A 25,568-nucleotide genomic window follows, 5' to 3' on the forward strand; every position below is an offset into this window, starting at 1 on the left:
TGAAGATGTAAACCTTGATTTAAAGAGTGGCTTGAAAACCCAAGTTCACTTTGCTTAAGCCAATTTTTTCTGAGATAGCCCAAAGAGGATAAATAATATAAACCAATGATTTGTTTGGTATGAGTTTTTTAACTCTGAGGCAGAGTTGTCCCTGGACACTATGGAAAGAAACAAAGGAGTTTTGTTTATTAACCTTATCTTTGCATACACTCTGTTTGAATTTTATCCTCTTTCATAATCACTTTCTGATGTCTGATAAACCCCTCTTTAACCTTTGTAACTGAATTACCCAACGAACTATCTCATTCTCTTTTTAAAAAAAGCAAGAGCTGAGGTTCATTTATGCTGATATAGACTCACACAACTATTTCCACTCAATAAATAAAGAAAAGTCTCTGAGCAAATTTAGAGTCTAAAGGTAGGAAACCGTGGTTACTCTTCATGAGCCTTCTTTCAACACCTTCATTGAGCAGTGCTTGCAGTTTTCAGAGGTCCAGGCAAAAAAAACATTAATCAGCTCCCACAGACCACTTTATGTACCTATATTTACATATACAATGACATGTGCAATCTAGTATCTATTATCGCAAAATCTGTACACTACCCGTACTATTTGCTGAAGAGGTAACAAAAAATCTGGTCTTTTCCTCCTACTACCAATGTGGTAGCCACAAAGAGGAGCATGCTTTGCCCACCAAAGAGCTCTAAGAAAGTTAGGGTATGATTGGGGATAGTGATGAAAAGAATAAGTGATAGCAACCAGGAGCACAAAAAGGCTGCAACATCAGGCACACAGGACTGCTGTTTGTGCTCCCTACAAACATCTATCTTTCCTAATCTACTCTACCCAAATGTGTTTGGATTACAGATCCTAGGGTTCCCAGCCAGTATAATTAACAGACGTCTTGCAGTTGTGATACAACAAATTTGATGAGGCAATTAGGCAAGGTTAACCTACAAATATAGAGAATGTATATGTATATACTAGGAAGATGGGAGATGATTTACTCTAAGACTGGGACTACCATTCTCTCTTCCACTTCAGATATTACTGTCTGCTATCTGCAGCTTTCTGAAACTGGCCTCCTGCAGTGCCGCTAGAATGTGGTGTGAATCCAGGCTATTGACTAAGTATATCAATAATTAAAGCCAGGTTAGGATCCACTAGGAGATGAATTAAGTAGAAAATAGCAATGAATTTAAACAAATAAAAATGACATAACCATCTATATTAATACTATGTTTGGAGGATGAAATAGCCATAGTTACAAATGTAAAGTAGTATTTACCCATTTCCTGGGTCGGCCTCTTGGTCGTTTTTCTCCAGTGGCTTCTGCTTTCTGTAAAAACAAAGATACATGATATAGATCCAAATTATTTCTAATTACATTATTAGACAACCCTGGTGTTGGGGTAACTAGTGCCTACTTCCTGCAACACTGTTATTTTTATTTATTTACTGATTAGATGGGAACCACCAAGAAAAAAAACTGCTATTATCTATTTTACTCTTTCTCCCCCATTCCCTATTCTTTCCCTTTTTCCCTTATGGAGAAAGGCTGAGCCCATCCTTTCATGAAACAGAATGAAAAGTTCATTGTTTAAGGAAGGAAATGGCTTTTTAAAAAAATGATAGACTATTCACTGTGATCTTCATGTGTCTAGACTATTGATAAGAATGTATGGAAAGCAAATCAACATTCTTGACAAAAAATATCTTTGGATGTATCTGTTTAAAGAACTTTTCTTTGTTTGTGGGCCAAAACAAACTCAAAATGTTAGCAATGGTTGCTAACAAAAAAGCTGGGACTAGAGGAATGTAGGAAGTTCAGAAAACATACTGTCTATACATAAATTGTATGTTACACTATTCAGAGCATATTCAAAAGATACATTTATTTAAAAGGTTATTTCAATCCATCTTCCTCCTCTCCAATTCTAAATATGATTTTGGTGCTAAGCACTAATATTAATTCAAATCCTACAAATAAAAAAATGAATTTAACTGAATTAATATGGTATCTTGCATGAACACTTCAGTTTTTCTTACCTTTCCAATTCATTTGCAAACATGGATAAAAAACAGTTTAAAATGTTGAATACTTATACCATTTATATTCTGTTATTATTCAAAAGGAAATTTCCTTTAAAGTTACACATTGTACAAAACTATACTACTTGTTTGAATAAGCGCTCTAGCTGGGTTTACACATAGTACAATCGCATATAAGCCAATGTTTAATTTCTATAATGGATGTATTCATAAACATGCTAAGCCATGGCTTGCTTAGCTGCAATTCAATAAATAATAATTTGGTGGGTTCATATAAATTGTAACACAGATGTTTTTAAAAAAACAAATTGGTTGGATTGATAACATACCAAAGCAAAACTTAATTAATTATATCATGACTAAGGGCAATATGTGAAGCCACCTCCTGACTCCAATGATAACCATTAAATATTCACACAGGACTACAGCCTTAAGATTTAAGCAGCACTTCTCCTGTATTACTTAATAAACAGTAGCCCTATAAGTTAATATTATTGACTTCAGGAAAGGTGATATGGGCTGGTGGTGATTGTCTGGGATGCTTTGGAGGTATTCAGAGGCCTTGCTCCACACATTACCAGATGTGAGATGCTATTTCTTATGTTGGGCAGCACGAAGGGTCAGCTGGGTCTGCTGCTATCGTACCAGCCTTCCTGCTGCATAATGACTTCCCTACCTGAGCTGCTCAACTCTGTGGCTGGGCTGGTGTTCCCTGGACTCATGGTCCTGGAGAACCTCAGTCATCATCCCTGGTCTCAGGATCAGAGGTAGCTCAGAAGTTAGTAGCCATTTGTCGAATTGTCCAGGGCCCAACTCATCGTAGTGGTGACATACCTATCTGGTTTTTGGGTCAGCGCAATGGCAGAGCTTTATGGATTTGGGGGAAATATTAATTTCTCCTCTGCCATAGGCAGATCACTAATTGATAAGTTTCCAATTCTTGAGTGCCACCCTCCTTCGTTGCTTGGGCCCACCCCAAACAACCAATGTATCCGATTATTCTGAAGAAGCTGGTACTCGGACTGACTAAAGTCTTAGTGACCAAATGGAATAGTAGAGCAGTGGTAGCTTTGGATTGGATTGTGGCTAAATGGCCTCTCCATGGTTCCCGATATTCCCTATAGTATACGATGGAACTGAGGGAACTAAAGCAGCTAGAGTGTTACTGATAAAAGACAAAGAGCAAAGACAACTATGCAGGCTATTAGAGTCTGCCTTATGGTGGTAGGGGTGGCAAAACGTAATTATTTCTTCACCCTTATTGGGTCTCCCGATAGTCCACTGTGATTGATTTACCGGGCGCATCTCTGTACATGCCTCCAATCTCCTTTCCAGAATCTAGTTTGGAGAAGGATTAGCCGGTCCGTGGCACCTCTGGGGAGACAGAACAGTGAGTCCAGGGGCTATTGGAGATGCATACAGGAAGCAGCAGGCTTCAGCTTGACAGAGCAACTGCAGCTGGAACGACTGGATGGACAGCCAGCTGAGATCAGGCAGAGGGAGTCACAGCTGCAGCAAGAAAGCCTGAGACTCTAGATAGGAAGCCAGTACAGCTGCCAGTGGCCAGCGCAGATGAGAAAGAAGAGTTACCTCCTCTCCCCAAACAAAGGGTATCCAGGGCTAAGGGGTGACAGGAACAATGCCAGTCAGCCAGGCTACTCATGAGGCAGCAGCCTCGCCCATCGTGAGGGGCTGTACCAGCATTAACTATTTAAGCTTGTCCAAAGAGAAGGTTGATGCTGAAATGTTGTCTTACTTCATATTCCTGCCTTGTTGTGTTTCTTGCCTTGGACTGATAATTTGGACCTCTGGTTTGTGCCTTGACCTTGTGCCTTGCCAGGTGACTAATTCAAGCCTTTGGGACTCTTGCCTTGTCAAGTGCCTTTGTTCTGGCTTCTGCCTAGCTTCAGAGGTTGAGACCGCTCCTCTTGCTGGCTCCTTGGAGCCTCTGGTGGGACTTCGAAGGGGTGAGTGGGCTTTTGTTATTCAGGAAGTACTGGGGGCTGTATATTTGGGCTCAGGCCACTCAATAAAGACTTTTAACATACTGCTGTGTGTGCGTGTGTGAGCGGGGCAGCACACCCAGTAGCCATTACAGGAAACTTGGTCCCTTCTTGGAAGAAGAATACCAAAGTTCACCTACAGGGTTGCTGTGAAGAATATGCTGTACATCTGGCAGACAAAGCTGCTCCCATTTGCTCTGTATTAGACTTCAGCCTTAAAACAGAATCAAGGAAGGTGGAGGGGGCTACATCTTGCAAGGAGGAAGAGGAGTTTGAGGAATTTGAGCATGTGGAACATGAGGATAGGGCTCTCTCAGCTGCTAGTTTGGCCATAATATACAGATGACACCCAGCTTTATACCTCTACTTCAGGCCCTCTGAGTGAAACTGTGGATATCCTATTCCAGTGGAACTTGATGGGCAACACAAGTTCTGACTTAACTGTAGCAAAACTGGTGGCTGTGGTAGTATTTGGACCCTCCCGAGACAAGGTTCTTCACTCCTTAGTTCTAGATGGGCGCTACTATTCAGACAGACCTAATATGCAATCTGGGATCCTCCTTGACTCACAACTCCTGTTCAAAGAGCAGGTGGCACCTTTCAGTACTGCACCAGTTGCACCCATTCCTGGACCAGGAGGCCTTGTTCACTATCGCCTATGCCCACATAACCTCTCACCTAGATTACTGCAATGTACTCTATATAGGGTTGTCCCTGAAAAGCACTTGAGAATTTCAGTTGGTTCAGAATGCAACTCCACATTAATAAATGGTGCTGGACATACAGCACATGTAACACAGTTATGAGAATTGTATTGGCTAGCAGTATATTTCTAGGTACAATTCAAACGCTGTTTGTCACCTTTAAAGTCTTAAATAGCTTGAGACCAGGTTACCTGAGGGACCATCTTTTTCCAAGAGTCTCTATGTGTTCAATTCTATTTAGCTGCCTGGGCATGCTGCAAATCCCATCAGCCAAATAAAGTCAGCTGACAAGGAATAGAAAATGGGCCTTTCCCCCCTGCTCTGTGGAATATTTTCCTCTTAGAAATTAGAATAGCCCCAACCCTGTTAACCTTTTGTAAGGCTTTAAAAACTTGGCTATATATAAATAGTCCTTGACGTACGACCACAATTGACCCCAAAATTTCTGTTGTTAAGTGAGACATTTGTTAAATGAGGTTTGCCCCATTTTAAGACCTTTCTTGCCCCGGTTAAGTGAATCACTGACATTGTTAAGTTAGTAACCTGGTTGTTAAGTGAATCTGGCTTCCCCATTGACTTTACTTATCAGAGGTTTGCAAAAGGTGATCACATGACCTTGGGATACAGCAATGCTCATAAGTGTGAACCAGTTGCCAAGCACCTTAATTTTTGATCACATGATCATGAGGATGCTCCAAAGACTGTAACTGTGAAAAACGATCATAAATCACTTTTTTCAGTGCCATTGTAACTTTGAACAGTCACTAAATGAATTGTTGTGAGTCGAGGACTATCTATATCTCAGCCTTGGGCTGCAAATGGGTTACAGGTCCAATTCTTAGCTTTGTTAATTATCTTGGCTGCTGTATATATTTATTTTGAATGTTTTTAGTTTAAATGTTTGATTGTTTTTATATTTTTAGAACTTTAAGCAGCACAGAGTCATTGGTTGAAATGAGAGGCTATAGAAATAAAATAAAATGTAATCCCAGTAGTGCCTATATTCTGTAATTAATAGTATGCCTATTTATCTGTTTTTCTTTTAGTACTTTAACATCCCATTCTTTCAGTTCCTACTGAAAATCTATGCCTTGTAAAAGGAATTCTGATACAACATTTGAAAATACTGCAGCAGTTTTCTACAGTTCCTTGATACTATAAATATAGATAAATATCTATAGCCCATTGTAAGGAAGAAACATGTGAAAATATAACAGCACAAAATTAGAGGATAACATGTCATTTAAAATGTTTTTATAAAATCTTCATATTCAATCATAAATAGCACTTCATAGTATAAATGCCATTTTCTTAAGATACCATATTCAAACAACCTGCATAAGGAAACATATCTGTATTAACAATTTATCACATGAAACTCAGTGATTATTGCTTAAAATATTTCAGCAATCACTCCTCAGTCCAATTGTCTAGACATGACATCTAGAATCAAGCTAGGTAGATTAATCCTGAAAGCATTTTTAAGGTACATCTCAATTTCTATTCAAAATCTGAATTACTACCTTTTACTCCCTTCTATATTATATGGAAAAATATGTGTAGGCTGTCCTAGAAGATAATTTCAAAAATCTGAAAGATCTGTAAATGGTAGCAAAGAGAAAAAGAAAACACTGTTCCCATCTAATGATCAACTGGATTTTAGCAGCCCACATTTGATAGCCCATCCTTGACTATCCATTTCAATACAATTTGATAACTCCTAAATTACTATTTGCCAACACTGAATTGTTTGTACAATAAGGTTAGGCTTGACGGATATTTAAGGTGTTTGTTTATGACAACTATGTGCTGTTTATTTAAAAAAAATGTTTATTTTCTATAAATGGGAAGATGGTGGCCTTACAGGGAAAATCCTGAAATAGTTAGTCCTTTGAAATTAAAAAAAATATTCAAACCACTTGCTATTTCCAGTGAAGAAAAAGTTATTATTTATTCTCCAATGAAAAACTGTGGAAAGAAACACAAGCAAGACTGCTTTGTGAAGCCATGCATCTTTGAGAGAAAAGGAATGCAAATAACAAATCTAACAGTGTTGCATTGCATTCCGTTATTGTAAAAAATACTGAAGTTAAAAACCGAATACGAACAGTTCTGATTTATACAAGTGGGAAACTAAAATGTTACAACCTCACTTCAGGCCAGCAACTGGATATACTGAATTAATTTAATTCATTGCAGTACAGATATTCTCAAAAACACTTAAAGTACTGTATCTAAAAATGTTATTTCAAATCAGATAATTTACCTGACGCAATCCTATCTCATATTTTCATGTAAAAAACAGATTTCTGTTGAGAATGCATATTTTTAAAAAAACAATTACTGTAATGCATATCTTTTCCAGAGTGATAATTGTGTTATCCTTTTGCACAAATTCCTGAGACTCTCCTTTAATAGTCAAAACAGTTCTTCAAATATGTATTCATCTGTCATCTGTCAAGATGGACTTTAGAAATCTTTGGAGCTTCACCTTAACTAGTATTTAAAACAAATGACTGTTATAGTATCATGACTGAAAAATAAAGATATCTAAAAAGAGAAGGAGAATTTGGTCTTAGTGGAATGTTTCCCCTAAAATAATCATATCAGCAATTTCCTACCACTGAATAGTCTCTTGGTGGAAAACTTTTTTGATTACAGGATGTAGTTTTCAGATTAGATTTTATTCAGAGGGATAAGAAAGATAATGATATATTCCAGTTCAAAAAAAGAGGAAAAGGGAGACAAAGATTTCACAACAGAGTGATAATATCTTTCCAGCAATCCTACTGGTGTTACCTGAAAGTAAGGCCCAATGAATTCATTGAACTTTATTCCCAAGTGACCATAGTCAATGCAAACATTCTTAAAGGTACATTAAAGTAAGAACAACAAGCATCCAAATAAATGTTTCTGAAACCATATGTATATTCCTCAGTAGTAGCATTATTATACAACTAACTGATATAACTCTATAAGAGGAATGTGGATGAGTTCAAAGGAATTAGTCAGGCAAAGGCATTCATTAAGTTCTTTCTCAATTCTCTCAAGTAGGATCTTAAAACAAAGATATTATTTTCACAGGGGAAACCTCAAGGCAACCTCAGCATGCTCCAAATTTCAAACCTCTTTGAACAAAAAGCCAGAACCTATTGCTGCACCTCTTCCCCAATACTGCCAAACATAAAACTGTGTATTTCAAGAAATTATTTTTTGTCATCCCCTACCAAGGATGTAGTTTAAAATCAAAGATAGATACAAGAAAGAAATTTCACTAGCAAAATACAGATATCTAAAGATAGTCCTCGACTTGCAACCGCAATTGAATCCAATTTTTTTTTGGAAGTGAGACAGTTGCTAAGTGAGTTTTGCCCCATTTCACAACTTTTCTCGCAACAGTTGTTAAGTGAATTATTGCAGTTGTTTAGTTAGTAACACAATTGTTAAGTGAATTTGGCTTCCCCATTGACTTTGTCAGAAGGTCGCAAAAGGGGATCATGTGATCCTAGGACACTGCAACCATCATAAATATAAGTCAGTTGCCAAGTGTCTGAATTCTGATCACGTGAACATGGGGATGCTGCAACAGTCGTTAAGTGTGAAAAATGGTCATAAGTCACCCTTTTTCAGTGCTGTTGTAATTTTGAAAGGTCACTAAATGAAGTATTGTAAGTTGAGGATTATCTGTATCAAAAATTCCTTTTTTTAATTACAAATGTATTAAACCTAGACTATCAACACTTCTTCAGTCATATTCAATGTCTCAAATGTTAAAACTTACAGCTTCATGAATCACTTTTCAGGTATTAAGCTTTATGTCTTCATCAGAGGTTTAGTCACACAGTAACCATGATTTATGGTATACCTGCATAATCAATTCACTGTATTTTCTGTTCTCTTAACATAAGGTGAGTTACATTCTCACATATGGGTGAACTAGATGAAGCCTGACTTCATTCAATATGTAACATACTTTCCCATTTAACAGCAAAAAGACAAGAGGAAAAAATTCTTAATTAGTTAAACTGTTTACCTATGTTTTTCTTTTGGAAGCAAACAAGATCTGATTAATGTTCTTTTAATCAGTTCATAATTCTACAAAGATTTAGTCTAAATAATAGCTGAAGAAAATGGCTGCTATCATTTAAACATGTTCAGATAGACAGAATACTAAAAATGACATGATTCCAGAGTCTGCAATCATCATGTATCAGTAACTTATACTATAACATTTGGCAGAATAATGCATTTACCATTTACCACCAGGTTTACCATTTTAGATTCTCCACTACTCTCTAGGCAGTAGGATGACTACATGAAAATATTTTGCATGAGTCAGTTCCACTGGCATCCAACTTCAAGCTTCAGAATCATGGTAAAGAAGTATACTGTATTCTGTCTATAAAAATAAAATCTGCCTCTTACTCATAAGCCTATATCTAAGTTACTGTGTTTCCTCCGAAAATAAGACCGGGTCTTATTTTTTTTATTTTTTGTTTGCCTCCAAAAGAAGCACCTGGTCTCATTTTCGGGAGATGTCTTACTCACCTCTGGCACCGACAGCCCCGCCGAGCAGGTCCAGTTCGTCTGGAGCAGCTTCATTCTCCAGCTGAATTCCGGCCTGCATTTTGCAGTCAGGCCTTTCCAGAAGGCCTCTACATCCGAGCACTGAGCTATGGATTCAATTCATAGCTCAGTTCTGCAAGACCTCTGCAGCCAAGAACCAAGCTATGGATTCAATGGTTCTTGGCTACACAGGCCTTCTGGAAAGGCCTGTGACTGCAAAATGCAGGCCTGGCTGCAGAAGATGCCACAGAAGAAGTGGGCCAGCGAGGAGAGGCCTGGCTGTCAGGTAAATGGGTGTGGGGCGCATGGGGCATTCACACCCCTACCCCTGCCTTAGCTTGATTTTTAGGTGTGTGCCTTGCCCCAAAACTAGGGCTTATTTTTGGGGTAGAGCTTATATTAGGCCCACCCTCAAAAATCAAGCTAGGGCTTATTTTCGGGGTAGGCCTTACTTTCGGGGAAACGCGGTACTAAGAAAAGAGTTGCACAATAGCACTACCAAAAGACTCCAATCACAGTCAAACTGGAATGGAGCAAAGGCTGCCTGCATGGTTACTTTTGTGTATTCCGTTCGTTGGCAATTGACGAAGATACATGGTGAAACAACAAGTTCTTTATTAACCTTCTCCTACAACCAAGCAAGCAGCAAAAGGCACACAGGCCCTTTATAGGACCTGAGACCCAGAAAGTGTTAACCAATAGAAACTGACCGTTTTCGCGCCTTGCGCATGCACACAAGGCTGGCGCCGCTCTGTCTGGTCCCGGGCAGCTTTTGGTTTGTCCGGGACCCTTTGCAACAATTCTGAGCCTGCTTTTCTGCTCTAGCAGGCTCAGGACACAACACCCCTCCCCCCTAGATAAAACACACCTAGCTTTATGCACAGGTACATTGGTCAAAAGGCAGGGAGAGTGGAATTGCTCTGGTCTGCACACAGGCAAGACACTATGACAAAATAATTATTAAATTAAACAAAATGTATCCAAAATCATAATAGTATATGACACCCTTTCAGAGTGTTAACCCACATCCAGGTACAGATCAGCAAGGTTCCCCATATGTTGACAGAGACCTCACATAATCTCCCAGACGTTTGGATGGGCACTTGGCCTACCTGCTCGCCTGCCAGGCTAGGCAGGCCAGGACTTTGATGCCCCAAATACTCAGGTGCCCCCACCCAGCTGCTGACTGGCTGGACCCTGAGTCCAAGCCAGTATACCTTGGAGGGGTGGAAGTCCCCGAGTCCACAATGGACTCCCCTTGGAAACTCTGTCCCTTGAGCCCAAGGCCAGCAGTTGGAGTGGCCTGAGTGGCGGAAGTGCCCCAGTACTCCGAAGCCCCCGTGCATGTGCCAGGGGTGCCAGAGTCAGGAGCCGCCTCCATGGCAAACCCCCTTGATACTGACTTCCTTTTCGGAGCAATAACTGAATTGTGACACTGCCCCTGATAGAATTCCCTGTCTATGGCTGTGTGTGAGTTATGTGGATACCCCCGGTGCGACTCCCTGTCTGGAGCACTATCTGACATGTTTGGATAATGTGGATACCCCCCTGTCTGGAGCAAGAACTGATGTGCGGGATGACTCCCTTTCCAAGGAATTCCTGTTTGGAGCACTTACTGACCCTTGGGATGACCCCCAGACAGCCTCAGCGACCGTCTCAGCAGCTTGTGAGCTACTGTTAGGACTGGAACCCAGTAATCCAGAATGCAGATTATGGTCCTCCTCCCCCTCCAGAGCAGAGCCAGGAGCGGAAACGTGGCTATTAAGCCTCCAGCGGAGTTGATCTATATGTCTGCGGATAACACGGCCATCATCCAAGGCTACTTCATATGATAACGGTCCAGAGAACTTGCAGATCACTGCTGTGACCCAGAGATGTCCAGGCCCATAGTTCCTTGCCCAGACCGGATCGCCCACCTGAAGTCTCCTAGGTGCCCGCGGTTGTGACACTTGTGAAGCCACCCGGTCTGGGTGCAACCTGTCCAGTTTGGTGATGAGGCGGCCACCCCAGCAGAGTTCTGCAGGGCTCTTCCCTGTGGCTGTGCAAGGTGTGGTGTGGTTTGCAAGAAGGAAATCTGCTAACCTGTGATGCCAGTTACCGTAAGTCAGTTTCTTTAGAGCATCTTTGGTGGTGCGCACCATTCTCTCTGCTTGGCCGTTGGACGATGGGTGGAACGGAGCAGACGTCGCATGCCAGATCAAGTAGGCCTGAAGAACAGCCTGGAACTCAAAAGAGGTAAATTGGGGGCCATTATCTGAGACCAGGGCATCTGGAAGTCCATGTGAGGCAAAAATTCTTCTCAACACCTGGATGGTCCTGGCAATAGTAGTGGAGGAAACAGGAACAACCTCTAGCCACTTGGAATGGCTGTCAACGAGGAGAAGGAAGAATTGCCCCTGAAAGGGCCCAGCATAATCTATATGTACCCGTGACCACGGGGTTTGAGTTTCCTCCCACCTATGTACTGGAGCCTGAGGCATTTCAGGCCTTGACTGCTGGCACACTTGGCACCTGTGCACCTGAGCCTCGATGGCTTTATCGAGCCCAGGCCACCAAAGATGGCTGCACGCAAGCGCTTTCATCCTTACTATACCAGGATGTCCCTCATGCGGAGAGAGCAAGATTCTAGACCTCAATGAGGCTGGGATGACTACCCTACTACCCCATAACAGGCACCCCTTGAAAGTGGAAAGTTCATGCTTCCTTTGCCAGAAGCTTTGAAACTCTGTATCTGGACACGTGTCAGGCCATCCTGACAACACCAACGTCAGCACGTGTGTGAGCATGTGATCAGTGGCAGTCTCTGTAGCCACGTCCCTGGCATTGAGGGGAGATTCAGGCAACTCCTGAATGGAGAGAATGTTAATGGCAGGAGCAGGATCTGCCTCTATTTGTTTGAGAGGCAATCTGCTGAGGCCGTCTGCATGGCCCATCTCCTTGCCCGGTTTGTGAATTAGACTATAATCATATGCTGACAAGAAAATTGACCATCTCAGCATACGTGGGGAAATAATATGTGGTGTCTGTTTGTTAGTTGTAATCAAGCCCAGCAAAGGCTTGTGGTCTGTGTAGACTGTGAAATGGTGGCCATATAAGAAATCATGAAATTTCTTTATGCCAGCCACTATGGCCAAGGCTTCTCTGTCAATCTGAGCGTAATTCCGCTCTGCAGATGACAGAGTCCTTGAATAATATGCTACATGGACTTGTGTCCCATCAGCCTTCAGGTGGCTAAGTACTGCTCCCACCCCATAAGGAGATGCATCGCATGCGATGCATACAGGCAGTTGCTTATTGAAATGCGCTAATACAGCATTTATTTATTTATTTATTTTATTTTATTGCATTTATATCCCGCCCTTCTCCTTTCGGACTCAGGGCGGCTAACAATCAATTAAAATACAAAAAATACAAAACCCCTGTTAAAATTAATTAAAACGAAATATTTAACTGTGATCTAATTAAAAGTAATTAAAACCCCTTTAAAATCCCTTAGGCCAGTCCCGCAAGCTGGAACAACCATGTCTTGAGGGCGCGGCNTTATCAACAGGCCCACTTGCACCCCTTGCCCCCATTTCACAAGGAGGGACTCAACACCGTCTATCTGAGGCACAGTGGTCTCCCTTGGACACATGCTTTCCCTTATAATGACCGCCACCCCCCCGCCCCTACCCCGGGCCCTCGGCTGATGGAATGCCTGGAAACCTGGTGGGCACAGATCAACAAGGGGAACTCCCCCCTCTATGCCCAACCAGGTCACATCATAGTTCACTCCTCCTCAAGCCCATTAGGCCCCATAAGAGAGTGAGGAAACTTGTTTCCCTAATCTCTCAAATCTGAGATAGGGCCATACTTCCATTCTTCCAGTTCTCACTCAGGAAATCTGTCGATTCATCTCTTCTGACCAGTTGGTGCAAAACGTCTCCAGGATCAGTAATAATAGCAGTGAAATTTTCACCTGCAGACCTCTGTATTACTTGATTTCCTGTCTTTTCTGCCATTGGTCTATCTCTGGAGACTGCTATCAACCACAATGTTCAGATGGTCCATCCCATGTATCTTCCTTCTTCCCTCTTTCTGACGACCCAATCAAAAGTGTCAGTTGCCACACAGTGCAGGGAAGGAAGCCACCTACTTGGCTCCCATTCCTTCCTTGCTATCTCCACTGCTATCATTCACAAACTTTCAGCCATTTGAATTCCACTCTGGCTCCACGATTTCCTTCATTTGAACCATTTCTCTTTATCCATTCATATCTATTTGAGCCACAGTGCTTCACTCAAAAACTTTGAATCTCCATCTATCCACAGTCAATTATACAGCCAACTGGGCAACATAACAGGAGCAGCAGCTACAACAAACAATCTCTTTGTTTTTATTTATTCTTGTCAATCAGAGTTTATAAGCCCAACACTCTCTTCCGTAAAACAAAATGAGCAGAAGCATGCTCTTATGCATAGCCAGTCTAATTTCTTTTGGCAAGCAATTCCTTAAAACAGAATTTTAATGCTTTTTACTGTTTTTATTGTTTTATTTTTTTTAAAATTGTAATAGATTTTCTGAATTGTAAGCCATCCAGAGTCATTGACTGAGATGGGCAGCCATTACTATCTTCTCACCAGCAATTTCATATATTCAAATTTATCCATCCCTTTTCTCCAGATATCCAAATTTATGTGCTTCTGCTAGTTCTTCCTCGTTTGTATATAGCTTGCAATCATTTATTACACTTTTCTTTTCAAACTATCTTGATATTTTGATACAGTGATTTAAAAAAACAATTTTCACTGTATCATATAGTCTAACTATATTATTATCTTCAAATTATTCAGGCTTTCACCCATCAACATTGCATCACTTACCTTCAAAAGCACACGTATGTTCATGTTCCCTTATGTCTAATGTTTCTTAAACATTTATCCATAATTACATTAAACAATTACAGGGGTATTACAAATCCTTTTCTTAGGTGTTCAAGTATTTCCTAATTGTTCTCATACCTACTTTATTAGTTTAGATGTTTATCCTTGTTTACACATTGAAAAACATTTTCATGGGACTTCCGGTGGCAGGCGATTTCGTCGGTCGCAGCTGTTTGCTGCCTCCCGCCTGTTTTGCGTAAAAGCCGGTTTGACAGCCAGCACCAGCTGTCAAACGGCTTGATACCTTTCCCCTGGGCATAAGGGGATAGGTGAGCTGCCCGGGGTAGGAGTTGAGTTCCCGAGTCGTCCTATATGGACGATGTAGGTGAGANGGTTCCAAACCCTTTCATTAAGGCCGGCCCTCGGGATCGTGTTGGGCCATGCCTGCGCGATGGGGGAGTCGCGCAGGGCCAGCAGTTCCCTCCTAGAATACAGTCCCAAGTCTTAGAAGGAGGTCCAACAGCAGAGTTGGGAAGGGGAAAAGTCCTCGTGGTGGTGGTCAAGGGGTTAGATGGATTGGGAGAAGGTAGCATAGTTCGTTGATCTTTATACCCTCCATAAAAAAGGGGGGGGAGGGAGTTGCAATCAAAGTCGGCCAACCAGCAGCGTAGGCCTCCAGGCCCGCCAAGCCCAGTCTCACAGGTCCGCAGGGCCTCCAGGCACTCACCGTCCGGCATATCCCTCCGGCCAGTGCCTCCCTTGGGCCCTGTCCTCCGCCCGGGCCGTTCTTCCGTCCGGGCCGCTGTGCCACCGAGCCGGCGCGCCCTCCGAGCCGCTGTACAACACGCTGCTGAGCCGGCACAACCGGCACAACCTCCGGGCAAGACCTTAACCTCATTGAAACTCCTTTCATGGACTTTAGTCCACTGCCATGGAGCCGGTGTAACGGCTCTGCCACTGCAGCCTTATGTGGGAGGAATGCGTGATAGAAATTTAATAGTCCCAAGAAAGATTGTAGCTCACTCTTGGACTTGGGGCTTGGGGCCTGCTGAATCGCTTGCAGCTTGGATTCAGCAGGGTGGACGCCTTGGGCATCAATCCTGAATCCTAAGAATTCAGTGGAAGTGACTCCACTTTTACATTTGTCTTGCTTCAATTTAAGGCCTGCTTTGCGGAAACGCAACAAGACAGCCCTTAACCTTTCTGCTAAATTTTGAGATGACTCCCCAGCAATGAGGATGTCATCAAAGTAGGGAAAGACCCCAGGAATACCACCACAAAGTGTGCGTTCCATGACACTTTGGAATATGCCAGGGGCTACATTAACCCCAAATTGCAGTCTCTTAACCTTAAAGGCCCCCCTGTGTGTTACAATCGTCTGGGCCTCTGCAGTTGCCTCATCAACAGGTACAGTAGCTGTTGATAGGCCTGTGCCAAATCAGGTTTCGCAAAAAGGCGCCCCCCTTTGAGGGAGGCCAAAATGTGGCTTATAACAGGCACTGGATATGTGTGCTGTTGCGACACTTTATTCAGTGTGCACTTATAGTCTGCGCATATGCGGACTTCTCCATTAGCCTTTAAAGGAGTTACTATGGGGGTTTCCCATGGACTAGAGTCCACAGGTTCTAAGATGCCCTGCTGGAGCAATTTGTCCAGCTCTGCATCTATCTTGCTTTTGAGGGCAAAAGGCACCCTTCTAGGTTTGACCCTGATGGGCGTGATAGTTGGGTCTAAACGTAATGTAATGGGGGGGGGCCTTGTAGCTCTGAACTAAACACATCAGCAAACTCCTTGCAGACTTCTGCAAGGCCCAACGTTTGCAAGTTGTGAAGCCCAGTCACTTGGATTCCAAGAGCCTCGAACCAATCGAGTCCAATAAGACTCGTGCGTTCACCCCCAACTACCACATCCAGGAAACCTTCAAAATCCTTTCGCTGCACTTTGAGCGTGGCCTCCCCCTTCACACTGACTTTGGAGTTCTGAAAGTCAGTGAGTATTAAATTTGATGGCCTGAGTTTACCTCGAAGGCCACTACTGCTGCAAATCCTTTTGAAGGTGTCAAGTGAAATGATTGATAGAGCGGACCCTGTGTCCAACTCCATCAATAAGGGAATCCCTTGCAACTTCACGTCAATGCGAAGTTTTTTCTTAAGGGGCTTGTGTGTCCCTGTCCTTAGAATACTCCTGCGCGATGCGCAGAAACCCACCCTGTGTTGGCTGGGGACCCTGGTACCTTTCTGAAGCAATACTTCCTGAGGTTGGACCTTCTGGCGACCCAAACAGACGGAGGCGATGTGGTCTTGCCTGCCACATGCCCGGTAAATGGCAGAGCGGAATCTGCAATCAGCTCGCTTGTGGCGTCCTCCGCACCCGAAGCACTGAAGAGCTGCTGCGGCCTTGTCTGGACGTCCCTTCGGCTTTCTTCCTGCTGGCTGGTGAAGTCTGTCCACCTCCTCTTCAGGATCCGCTTCTGAATCTTTCCGGGCATCCTCTTGATAGATTGTCAGGGTGGCTGGAGGGTTCCTGGCGAGCCGCAAAGCCTTCACAGCGCCGCCCGCTGCTTCCTCAGCTGCAACCTCTCTTAAAGCATCTTGAAACGATACTTCTTTATTTGCAAAAATCTTCTGTTGCAATTCTCTGCTACGTAGGCCACACACGAAACGATCTCGCAGCCTCTCTTCCAGATCCCCAAACTCACAAGGCCTGGCCGCTTGTCTTAAGGCAGCGATGAAGTCCGCAGCAGATTCGCCCGGCCTCTGGTGTCTCTGCTCGAACGCATGCCTCCAAGCGATGACAGACAATTTAGGCTGGAAATGTTTCTTCAACATCTTCTTCAAGTCAGCATACGATACTGACTCCAGAAGTGCAGGGGCCATCAGATTTTCCGCAATGTCAAAAGCTTTCTGTCCACAGGCACACAGAAGAGTTGCCACCTTCAGGCCATCTTCCCTGATCTGATTTACTCTAAAGTAGTTCACCCTTGCTACGTATGAATTCCATCTCTCAGGGTGGGAGACATCAAAGTCAGTCAAGCGGCCAATCTTTGACATTGTAAATCTTTATGGCCTTTGCTAATTGCCTCCTCTGCAAGCTAGTATTTTTGGAAAGGGTCCTTTTGCCGAGCTCACCTCCAGCGATGCTGTACTGGCAGGCCGAGTCGCGAGTGCAGGACGCCGTCTTCCATCTTCAGAACCTTCTAGGTAAGTTCTTATTTGTTCCTTTTGCTTGCAGGGATCCCACCTTCGTTGCCACTTTTGTGTATTCCGTTCGTTGGCAATTGACGAAGACACATGGTGAAGCAACAAGTTTTTTATTAACCTTCTCCTACAACCAAGCAAGCAGCAAAAGGCACACAGGCCTTTTATAGGACCTGAGACCCAGACAGTGTTAACCAATAGGAACTGACCGTTTTCGTGCCTTGCGCATGCGTACAAGGCTGGCACCGCTCTGTCTGGTCCCGGGCAGCTTTTGGTTTGCCCGGGACCGTTTGCAACAATTCTGAGCCTGCTTTTCTGCTCTAGCAGGCTCAGGATACAACAGTTACATACAAATTAGCACATGCTAAAGTAATCAAATCACTGCTTTAATAGACATGGCTTGCTTTGCTTTATAAGATTACATTTCTGATTGATTTTAATAACTATCACCAGTATGTGAATATGGTTATGAACTATGCACAAGTCAATGTAATCTTATTTCTTGTTTTACTATGTGCGAAACTCTATTTCTTGTTTTACTATGTGCGAAACTCTACTCATTTTCTATTTACCAGCATGGTCATAGCTATGGTACAGTGTCATTTTTAAGGGCATATCAAGATTAAGTATTGTTTAATAACTAACAGAAGAAGAATTAATATCTGTATAGCACCTCAAGATTTATCCTGGCAAAAGCCATAAATTACAGGCATGTTTGGAATTAAAAGAAACATGCTAATAAAAGCAGCTCTAGAAGTGTTTTATTAGGGGAGGGAGAAATCATTGTTCTAAAAAAAAAAAAAAAAGCTAGAGCAGCTAAAACCCTGCATCTTCCTTCATTCTATGTTTGTAAATTTAACCACAAAAGAGGGGATTGGTTTCTTTTCCTGGCCCAAATATAAATAAATGGCAGTCTACATACAGATGTGATCTATGCTTGCAAATTAGGCTTCTTCTTCAATGTCTCATTGTGGGTAGTGTGGATGATACTGAAGAATGGAAAAGACAATATAATATGCCGGTGATATTCACAGTTTAGGCTGTTTATTTTAATTGACTAGTGAATAAAAGGCATATACACATTTCAGAGACAATGGACATATGTAATCTCCACATTTTTTCTCAAAACAGTTTTAATTTTTGACAGTTAATATTATGAGAGCTCACTTCCAAAAAACAATTTGTAACACAATACCCAAATGTATATCTTCATTCTAAAAAAAATCAACTGTATTTTATCAAGCACAAAGAATATGAACTGTAAATCTAAAAATGTAGAATATGACCCGTAAGATATCTATACTTGTTTTAGAAGCTAAACAATTTCCCTCAAATATTTAAAAACTACATTTTTGAACAGCAATGTAAGAATTTGTTCAGTGACAGAAACATCTGAATTAGAACAGTGCTATCCTGCTTCCCATCTTTCTTGTTTTACCTCTTATTTGATTCCTTCGTGAACTTAAAACTTTAAAAGAGCTAATACTGCTGCTGTTCTTTTAGAAAGCTCTCTTAATTATACATTCATTTAGTTGTGGGTTTTATATTACTGTTTTTATGGGTTATTCCCTGGAATTTGTGCAGCAGACATGAAACAAACTACTCATTAGGTCCTGCAGCATTTTTGTATTGTCAAGTTTCACACTACTAATTTCCTAACAAGCTCAATTTGTTTTAAATGCCTCCCAGGCCCGATTTCTAAGTCTACCAGAAGCTGTGTAAGCTTTAAAAAACTGCAGCAAGAAATTTAAAATATACATCATTGAGCATTCCAGAACAATCCCAATAGATTTAATGGAATTTTCTGTAAAATATAACAAAGATCCATATCATTCACATATATATATCATACACACACACATACACACACACACAGAGAGAGAGAGAGAGAGAGAAAGAGAGAGAGAGAGAGAGAGAGAGAGAGAGAGAGATTGATTTAATTATGAAGTGTAAGAGTTCACAATTAATCATGAGCTTCTTTATTTGCCTGTCTGAATTCTAAAAGTATACATTTATCTTTTAATACATTTCAATTATTTTACTTTGAGAAAGAAGCCACCTATTTATCATAAATTTTGGCAATATTTCATTACCTACAGAATCCACTTTTATGGTAAAATAATTTTAGCAGTGACAACTCCTGCTTTCAAATCTAGGTTGGAAATAAACATATATGTGTGTTTTAAACTTATTTAATAGCCATAACTCAGACCAATAAAAAGCATACAGTTACAATTAACAATAATATATTTTCCTAAGAATTCAATATACCAAATGTGCACATTGTTATTTTGTATACATTGAAATTCCAAAGTGAGTTATAATTTTTAAAGGTCCAAAAAGATAAAGCACTTCTATAATTTATACATCTATGTATACTTCTATACTTTATAATTTGTCCGTTACACTTTAAAATTTGTTTATTAACTGCTTTAACAATAGAAAGGCACAATATAAATTATTTAAACAATACATATATAGGTTTTCCATTAGAGCAAAGAAACTGAATTCATATAAATATACTTTTATAAAAACAAATCTATTTCCCCAATAGAGGATAATTAGGATAGAGAACCATGCATATATAAAATTAATTATCTACACCTCAACATTCTTAGAAATAAATCTTCAAACACAGGCAAATAGTCCTTTTATCAAGTAGATATTTAACCCACATAAAGAAAAACTTAACCAATAGTCACTACTGTAAATTCAATAATTATTGCAGAATATATTTTGGAAGATATGTTTTAGAAGATTTTTGAAAATCTAGATATTTATTGGCAGAATCCACTTACAACTTCTTGCATACAATCTTTTTCAATCATTGTTAGTTGAAATAAAGATGCCTCTTCTGTGACAACCATTATACAACTCCTGTGTTTCAAAGAGCCATAGCATCTAGTAAATGGTATATTTTTAACACAAAACTGGTAACATCTGCAGAGTAAAATTATTCTATTATTAAAACAATCATCAATTTTAAAAATAACATCTTTGACTTATGAACAAAAGTGTAGCCATTCCTTTGTGAACATCTCTAAACTCCTAATTCTTTCTAAATCAACTTAGTATTATAAAATAATCATAGAAATATGTTAATTAACATTTATGTATATGCACAATCCTAAACCTATTTGTTCTGCAAACTGAATTTAATAGAATCAATAGTTAGGATTATCCTGAGAGCTGATTAATTATCTAAATTTATAAATCTCAAATATTGCTTGCTATAAACATGATAACTGCTTATTATAAAGACTAGAAGTATAAGTTTTGTGATGTGGAGTAATAGCAGATTCACTAATTGGGTTCACATATCATGTTAAGTTATTATTTAAATTACTGGCGTTTGTTGAGTAAACTATTATATAGGGGTGTTAAAAATATCACTAATTCATCAGCGATTTACAAAATCATAGAGAATGATTTTGCACATCACACTGAACCAAAATCAAATACATTAGAGATAATTTGACTTACAACTACTTACTGATTGTTTAAGTTATGGCAGACCTCCCCAGGGATACTTACAACCTGATTTCAAAGTTCTGATGGCCAGCCACCCCCCAGCAATTATGTGATATTTTGGGTGCTTGATGACCGACCTACTTTTACGATTATTTGTAGCATCCTGAGATCACATCACTATATTTTACAGCAGTTTTGCCCCAAACTGGCATTTACTTCCAGTTTTTCGCAAACCTAGCCCATAACAAATCACTGATTCACTTATTTAAAAACCATCACAAAAAAAAGTCGTAAAATTGGGTTGATCTTGTGGGTGACCCATATTACAACCATGATGGGCAGGCTCCTTTACAGTAATAAGTTGAGGATATTATGGTTCAGCAAGATACTTATATAGTTCAATTTTCTGTTTCCCCAGTGGCCAGCTATGGGCCTAAGGAAAACCTATAGCAGAATGTGAAAACCCTCCAGAAATTGTCATTAAATTTCTGGGGGGAAATTTAAGTTTTACAGATTTACAAAAAAAAATATCAAGTAATTTACACCATGGATAGCTGTGTCCTTTTGTAAGTTCAGTCTTTTCCCACCTGGTACCCTCCATAAATTTTGGAATATTTGTTACCAGCCTACAAGACAATGGTCATGAAATTCTGGGAAGAAATAAAGAAGACTGATTTAATTTTTCATTAAAGCTATTCCCATTAGTAGTCACTACTACATCTTGTTACAAGAAATGTCACTGACTAATCATTGCATGTCTTATATTGCCTTCTATCCATTTTATTGGATGACTGTGGGATTATGACTTTTAGTAGTATAAAACCTATTCATTTCTTTAGTATCATCTTTAATTTTATATCACCCTATCGTATCACCTTACCTGGACTCTCGTTTAGGGGGGGGATTAAAGTTACAGATTATTTTTGTTGTGTTTGTCTGCACTGTTTCTACAATATTCTTTTTTAAAATAAATGTGCCGGTGAAATATATTTGGTATTTTAAATTCCATTTGCAAAAATGGGGAAGAAAAGGGGATGGGGAAATGCAAAAGAATAATATAAAGTTTTATATTATTCTGTACTGAAACTCAAAGGAGCTAAATTAAAGAAATACAAAAACACTGTCAGTCCTTATATGTTAAAAAAGCATATATCTAGGTTGCTATGGTAATTCATAATATCAACATTATTAACAATATCAAAACTGGTGTGCATATATAAAAAAGTGCTAAAACAAATTTTAAGTAGAAGAATACCACATCTGTATAACAATAACAGTATTTGTGTTTTTGTTTCTGATGTATTTGTAAATGAAAACCACTGATGGTAGCAACTGGTCTACCAAACATGATTCATGTTTCAAAATTACTTAAAATTGAGGTCAGCAGTATCTTATAAAGAAACTGTAAAAAGCAAACCACTATACTATGCATTTGTCCATGATTTTTTAAAATAAAAACAGTTTTTTTCCCCTTGGTATTATGTTGTATTATGGTTTGGAACCCGTTAAATAAAAAAAAATGTTTTGAGACAAAGTGGATTACTTCAATGAACTAGTCAATTCATGCTTCCTTTTCTTGACAACATTCAGAATGCAGCAATTGTTCAAAATGTGGTGTTTCTCCCCTCCCCAAAATATACTTCCTAACTCAAGCAAGGAATATAGACGACAGTCTGGTATTCAAACCTGATGTCTGATGAGGATGATAATAATGATGATCAGTGTATAAACATATATCCTGATACCCATCAATGTATTATTGAGCTTATACTTAACTATATAGTTAACAAAACAGAGTAATAATTTGCCTAGGTATATTAATTTTTTCCAGAATATGAACATTTAATGTTAGATACTAACAATAGTAGAATTTATTTAACAGCAGTAAACAGGGTTCATATATAGTGAAATCCTGAATTTGTAAACTAAACATATGTAGAAACTATGGGGGGGGGTGACCAAGATCCTCCTCCAACATTCCTGCCTGAAATATTATTAAAATGGCCCAAACCCCGCACAGTGCAAAGATTAAATGTGAAACTGTTTAGACAATAGCTAAAAAATAGGAGGTAATGAAAGCAAATCTTTTGTTCTGGACTACTCTCACCTTCTGAGCTGCTTTAGAGGGACTCTTGTTTTTGCTTCCTTTAGGTCTTCCTCTTGGTCTTTTGGGAGATGGCTCTCCTGTAGGTTCCTAAAAATAGAAAACACACTGTTGTCCCAAAAAACTCAACACAAATCTAAATACAAGCAAAAGAACTTAAAGTCAACAAGTGACTCAAATTTATAGTGAAAGAGAATGTTAAACATGGGAAATAACAGTATATGTTTATCTGCAGTAATTAAAATGTTTCTCCCTAGCAGCTTGAGCTCCATGGAAAAACAATGAAAAAGTATATCAGATACATTTTTCCCAACCGAATACACCTAATAAGATTATGTTTTGTCATTCTAATTAGTGGAGGTTCTTCCCACTCACCTGATAATTGTTTATTAAATATACATTTGTAATCACTTGAGACTGGGATTCCAACCTTAAAGAACCTTTAAGGCATATTTTTTTTCTCTTATTATGAAAGATACCAAAATGAGCTTTGCTTTGTTCTGTAGTTTACAATCCATTTTGTCTAGCTTAATGGAATCTATATATTGTACAGTATGTGGGGGCTCTGCATGTTCTGGCCTGATGAGAAAACAATTTAAAGTTTATAGTGTGACTAAGATTCAGAGTATATAAAATCAGTTTTTGTTCAGATATTTTGTTCCCCAATAGTTTCTGTTTGATCATAAACAGAAGACTGTTTAAATGTGTAGGATTCCAGTTTTCAGAATTCAAATGTTTATTTAATGAATCAAATAGACTAAAAGAAAGAAAACATCCACTTTCAAATATCAAACATTTTATTTAGATTACAGGATGAAATTCAACTAATTAAGTGCAGTTGTGAATGGTCTTAAAACTCTGCTGCATTCTTTAGGTTGCAAAATAAATTTAAGTCTGTAATCCTATACACACTTACCTGGGACTAAAACCCAGCGTTTAGTGAGGCTTACTTCTGGGCAGGCATGCATAGAATTTTACTGCACTGCTGTATAACTGACATAATTTAAAAAAAATTAAAAATCAAGCCAGATAGCTATAATGTTCAGCACTGACTGGGAGAGAAGCATTTTTTTCTGAGTACACTGTATTTCATAAAATATTCCATTTTCAAACCAGAATCTTCCAATACCACACACTTTTAAAAATAAACTGGTACTGGTGATGGGAAATTTTGCTACGACTGGGGGAGGGGAACACTGAAATGATAGTTTAACAAACATAATACAAGGAATGTGTGTGTGTGTTTGTTTATACCCTCCTTTCGTATATTTATTGCTTTACTGTTGGGGATGTGAAAAGAAAAATAGAGTAAGTGTGAGGTTCTAGCTAATGATCACCCCCAACAGCGTCGCAAATTTAAGGGAACCCCCCACTTTGAGGTATTCTACATTTCAGGTTTCAGATCAGTTTGCCGACCATCTGATTTGCTCTAAAGGAAGTGGTTTGATGCTAATGAATGAAAAAAAAATTATGCCGCGGAAGTCAGCTTTAAATGCACTTAGTAGGCAACTCCTATTGCTGATAGCTGCCTCGGAGGAAATGGAAACCAATCCAAACAACAACAGAAAAAGTTCTCCATGCTGCTAGGCAGCGTTACAACGGCAACCTTAATTGGTTGCATCCGCAGAGAATCTCTCCACATGACTTGAAGGACAACTCGGGTATTCCCGTAGCCTGTTTACTTTGCCAAATGTAGCGCATAGTAGTTATGAATTTCACCTCGTGGAAAATAAAGGGAATGCCCAGGTCTCAAATGTCCCACGAGCACTCACACAGCCCTAAACCACGAAGCACTATTTCTCACACAGAGTAATCAGTTTCCTGGAGGGGAGGGGGACCAGACTAAGCCTCGAGGAAGTCAAACCTACAAAATGCAAAGTAAACACGCAGCCAACAATGGTTCACCCTTTGAATCACACAGTTGGGGAGTCTGACTCCCCCCCTCCCGGCCACGATGGGAGGGGGTGAAGTCGGATGGTACCAGAGGCGGCAGCAGTCACTGCAAGACCAGCTAGAAGACACATGGCACAAAGATTGAGACGTAGCGAAGACAGCCCTGACTCCCATTCTTCTTTTCAGTCCGCTCACAGGCTCAGATTTAAACTTTGCTCGAAACTAGCCCTTGAGCGCTGGTTGGTGGGACCGGAGCCGCTCCGCGTTACAGAGTAAAACCACACAATAAAAGCAAAGATAAGTTTTCTTCAGTTCAAAAGAAACAAACGCGCGCGCGCTCGCACATTTCTCCCTCTTTCATGCGCGCGCGTGCACACACACAAACACATTCCGCTCCTTCCCCTTGCCAGTGGGATTTGCAGCTCTGACCCGCTTCGTTACAATTGCTAGAGAGCAAAGAAACCCGTTGTGGCCGCCACAACACTTTTACATCTACCAACACACACCGCCAATGCTGAGGAGTTTGCAAGGCACGTGCGCGCCCAATTCTCACATATCTCTGCTCTAGTCTAGGTTAGCTAGAGAAATTACTGACTTGGGGCTGTTTCCTGGGTCTCCCTCGTCCCCTCTTCGGCGGTTCGGCGGTGGCAGGTTGTTCCTTGGCAGCCGCGGAAGAAGTCGAAGGCTGCCCGGCTCCGTCACCTCGTGCGCTCAT

The 25,568-nt window shown here is 40.3% G+C and overlaps 1 protein-coding gene across 1 annotated transcript; it reads right to left on the bottom strand.

Annotated features, from left to right (window-relative positions):
• Positions 1-128: 128 nt before the first annotated feature.
• On the bottom strand, positions 129-25,568 carry HMGA2 (high mobility group AT-hook 2). Its single transcript, XM_015832039.1, has 4 exons — positions 25,449-25,568; positions 22,964-23,050; positions 1,290-1,340; positions 129-158 (listed from the first exon to the last, which is right to left on the bottom strand). The coding sequence occupies exons 1-4, from the start codon at positions 25,566-25,568 to the stop codon at positions 129-131; spliced, it is 288 nt and encodes a 95-aa protein (XP_015687525.1).

Source organism: Protobothrops mucrosquamatus, unplaced genomic scaffold, assembly GCF_001527695.2.
Source record: "Protobothrops mucrosquamatus isolate PMUCROS unplaced genomic scaffold, P.Mucros_1.0 scaffold_23, whole genome shotgun sequence".
Lineage (NCBI taxonomy): Eukaryota > Metazoa > Chordata > Lepidosauria > Squamata > Viperidae > Protobothrops > Protobothrops mucrosquamatus.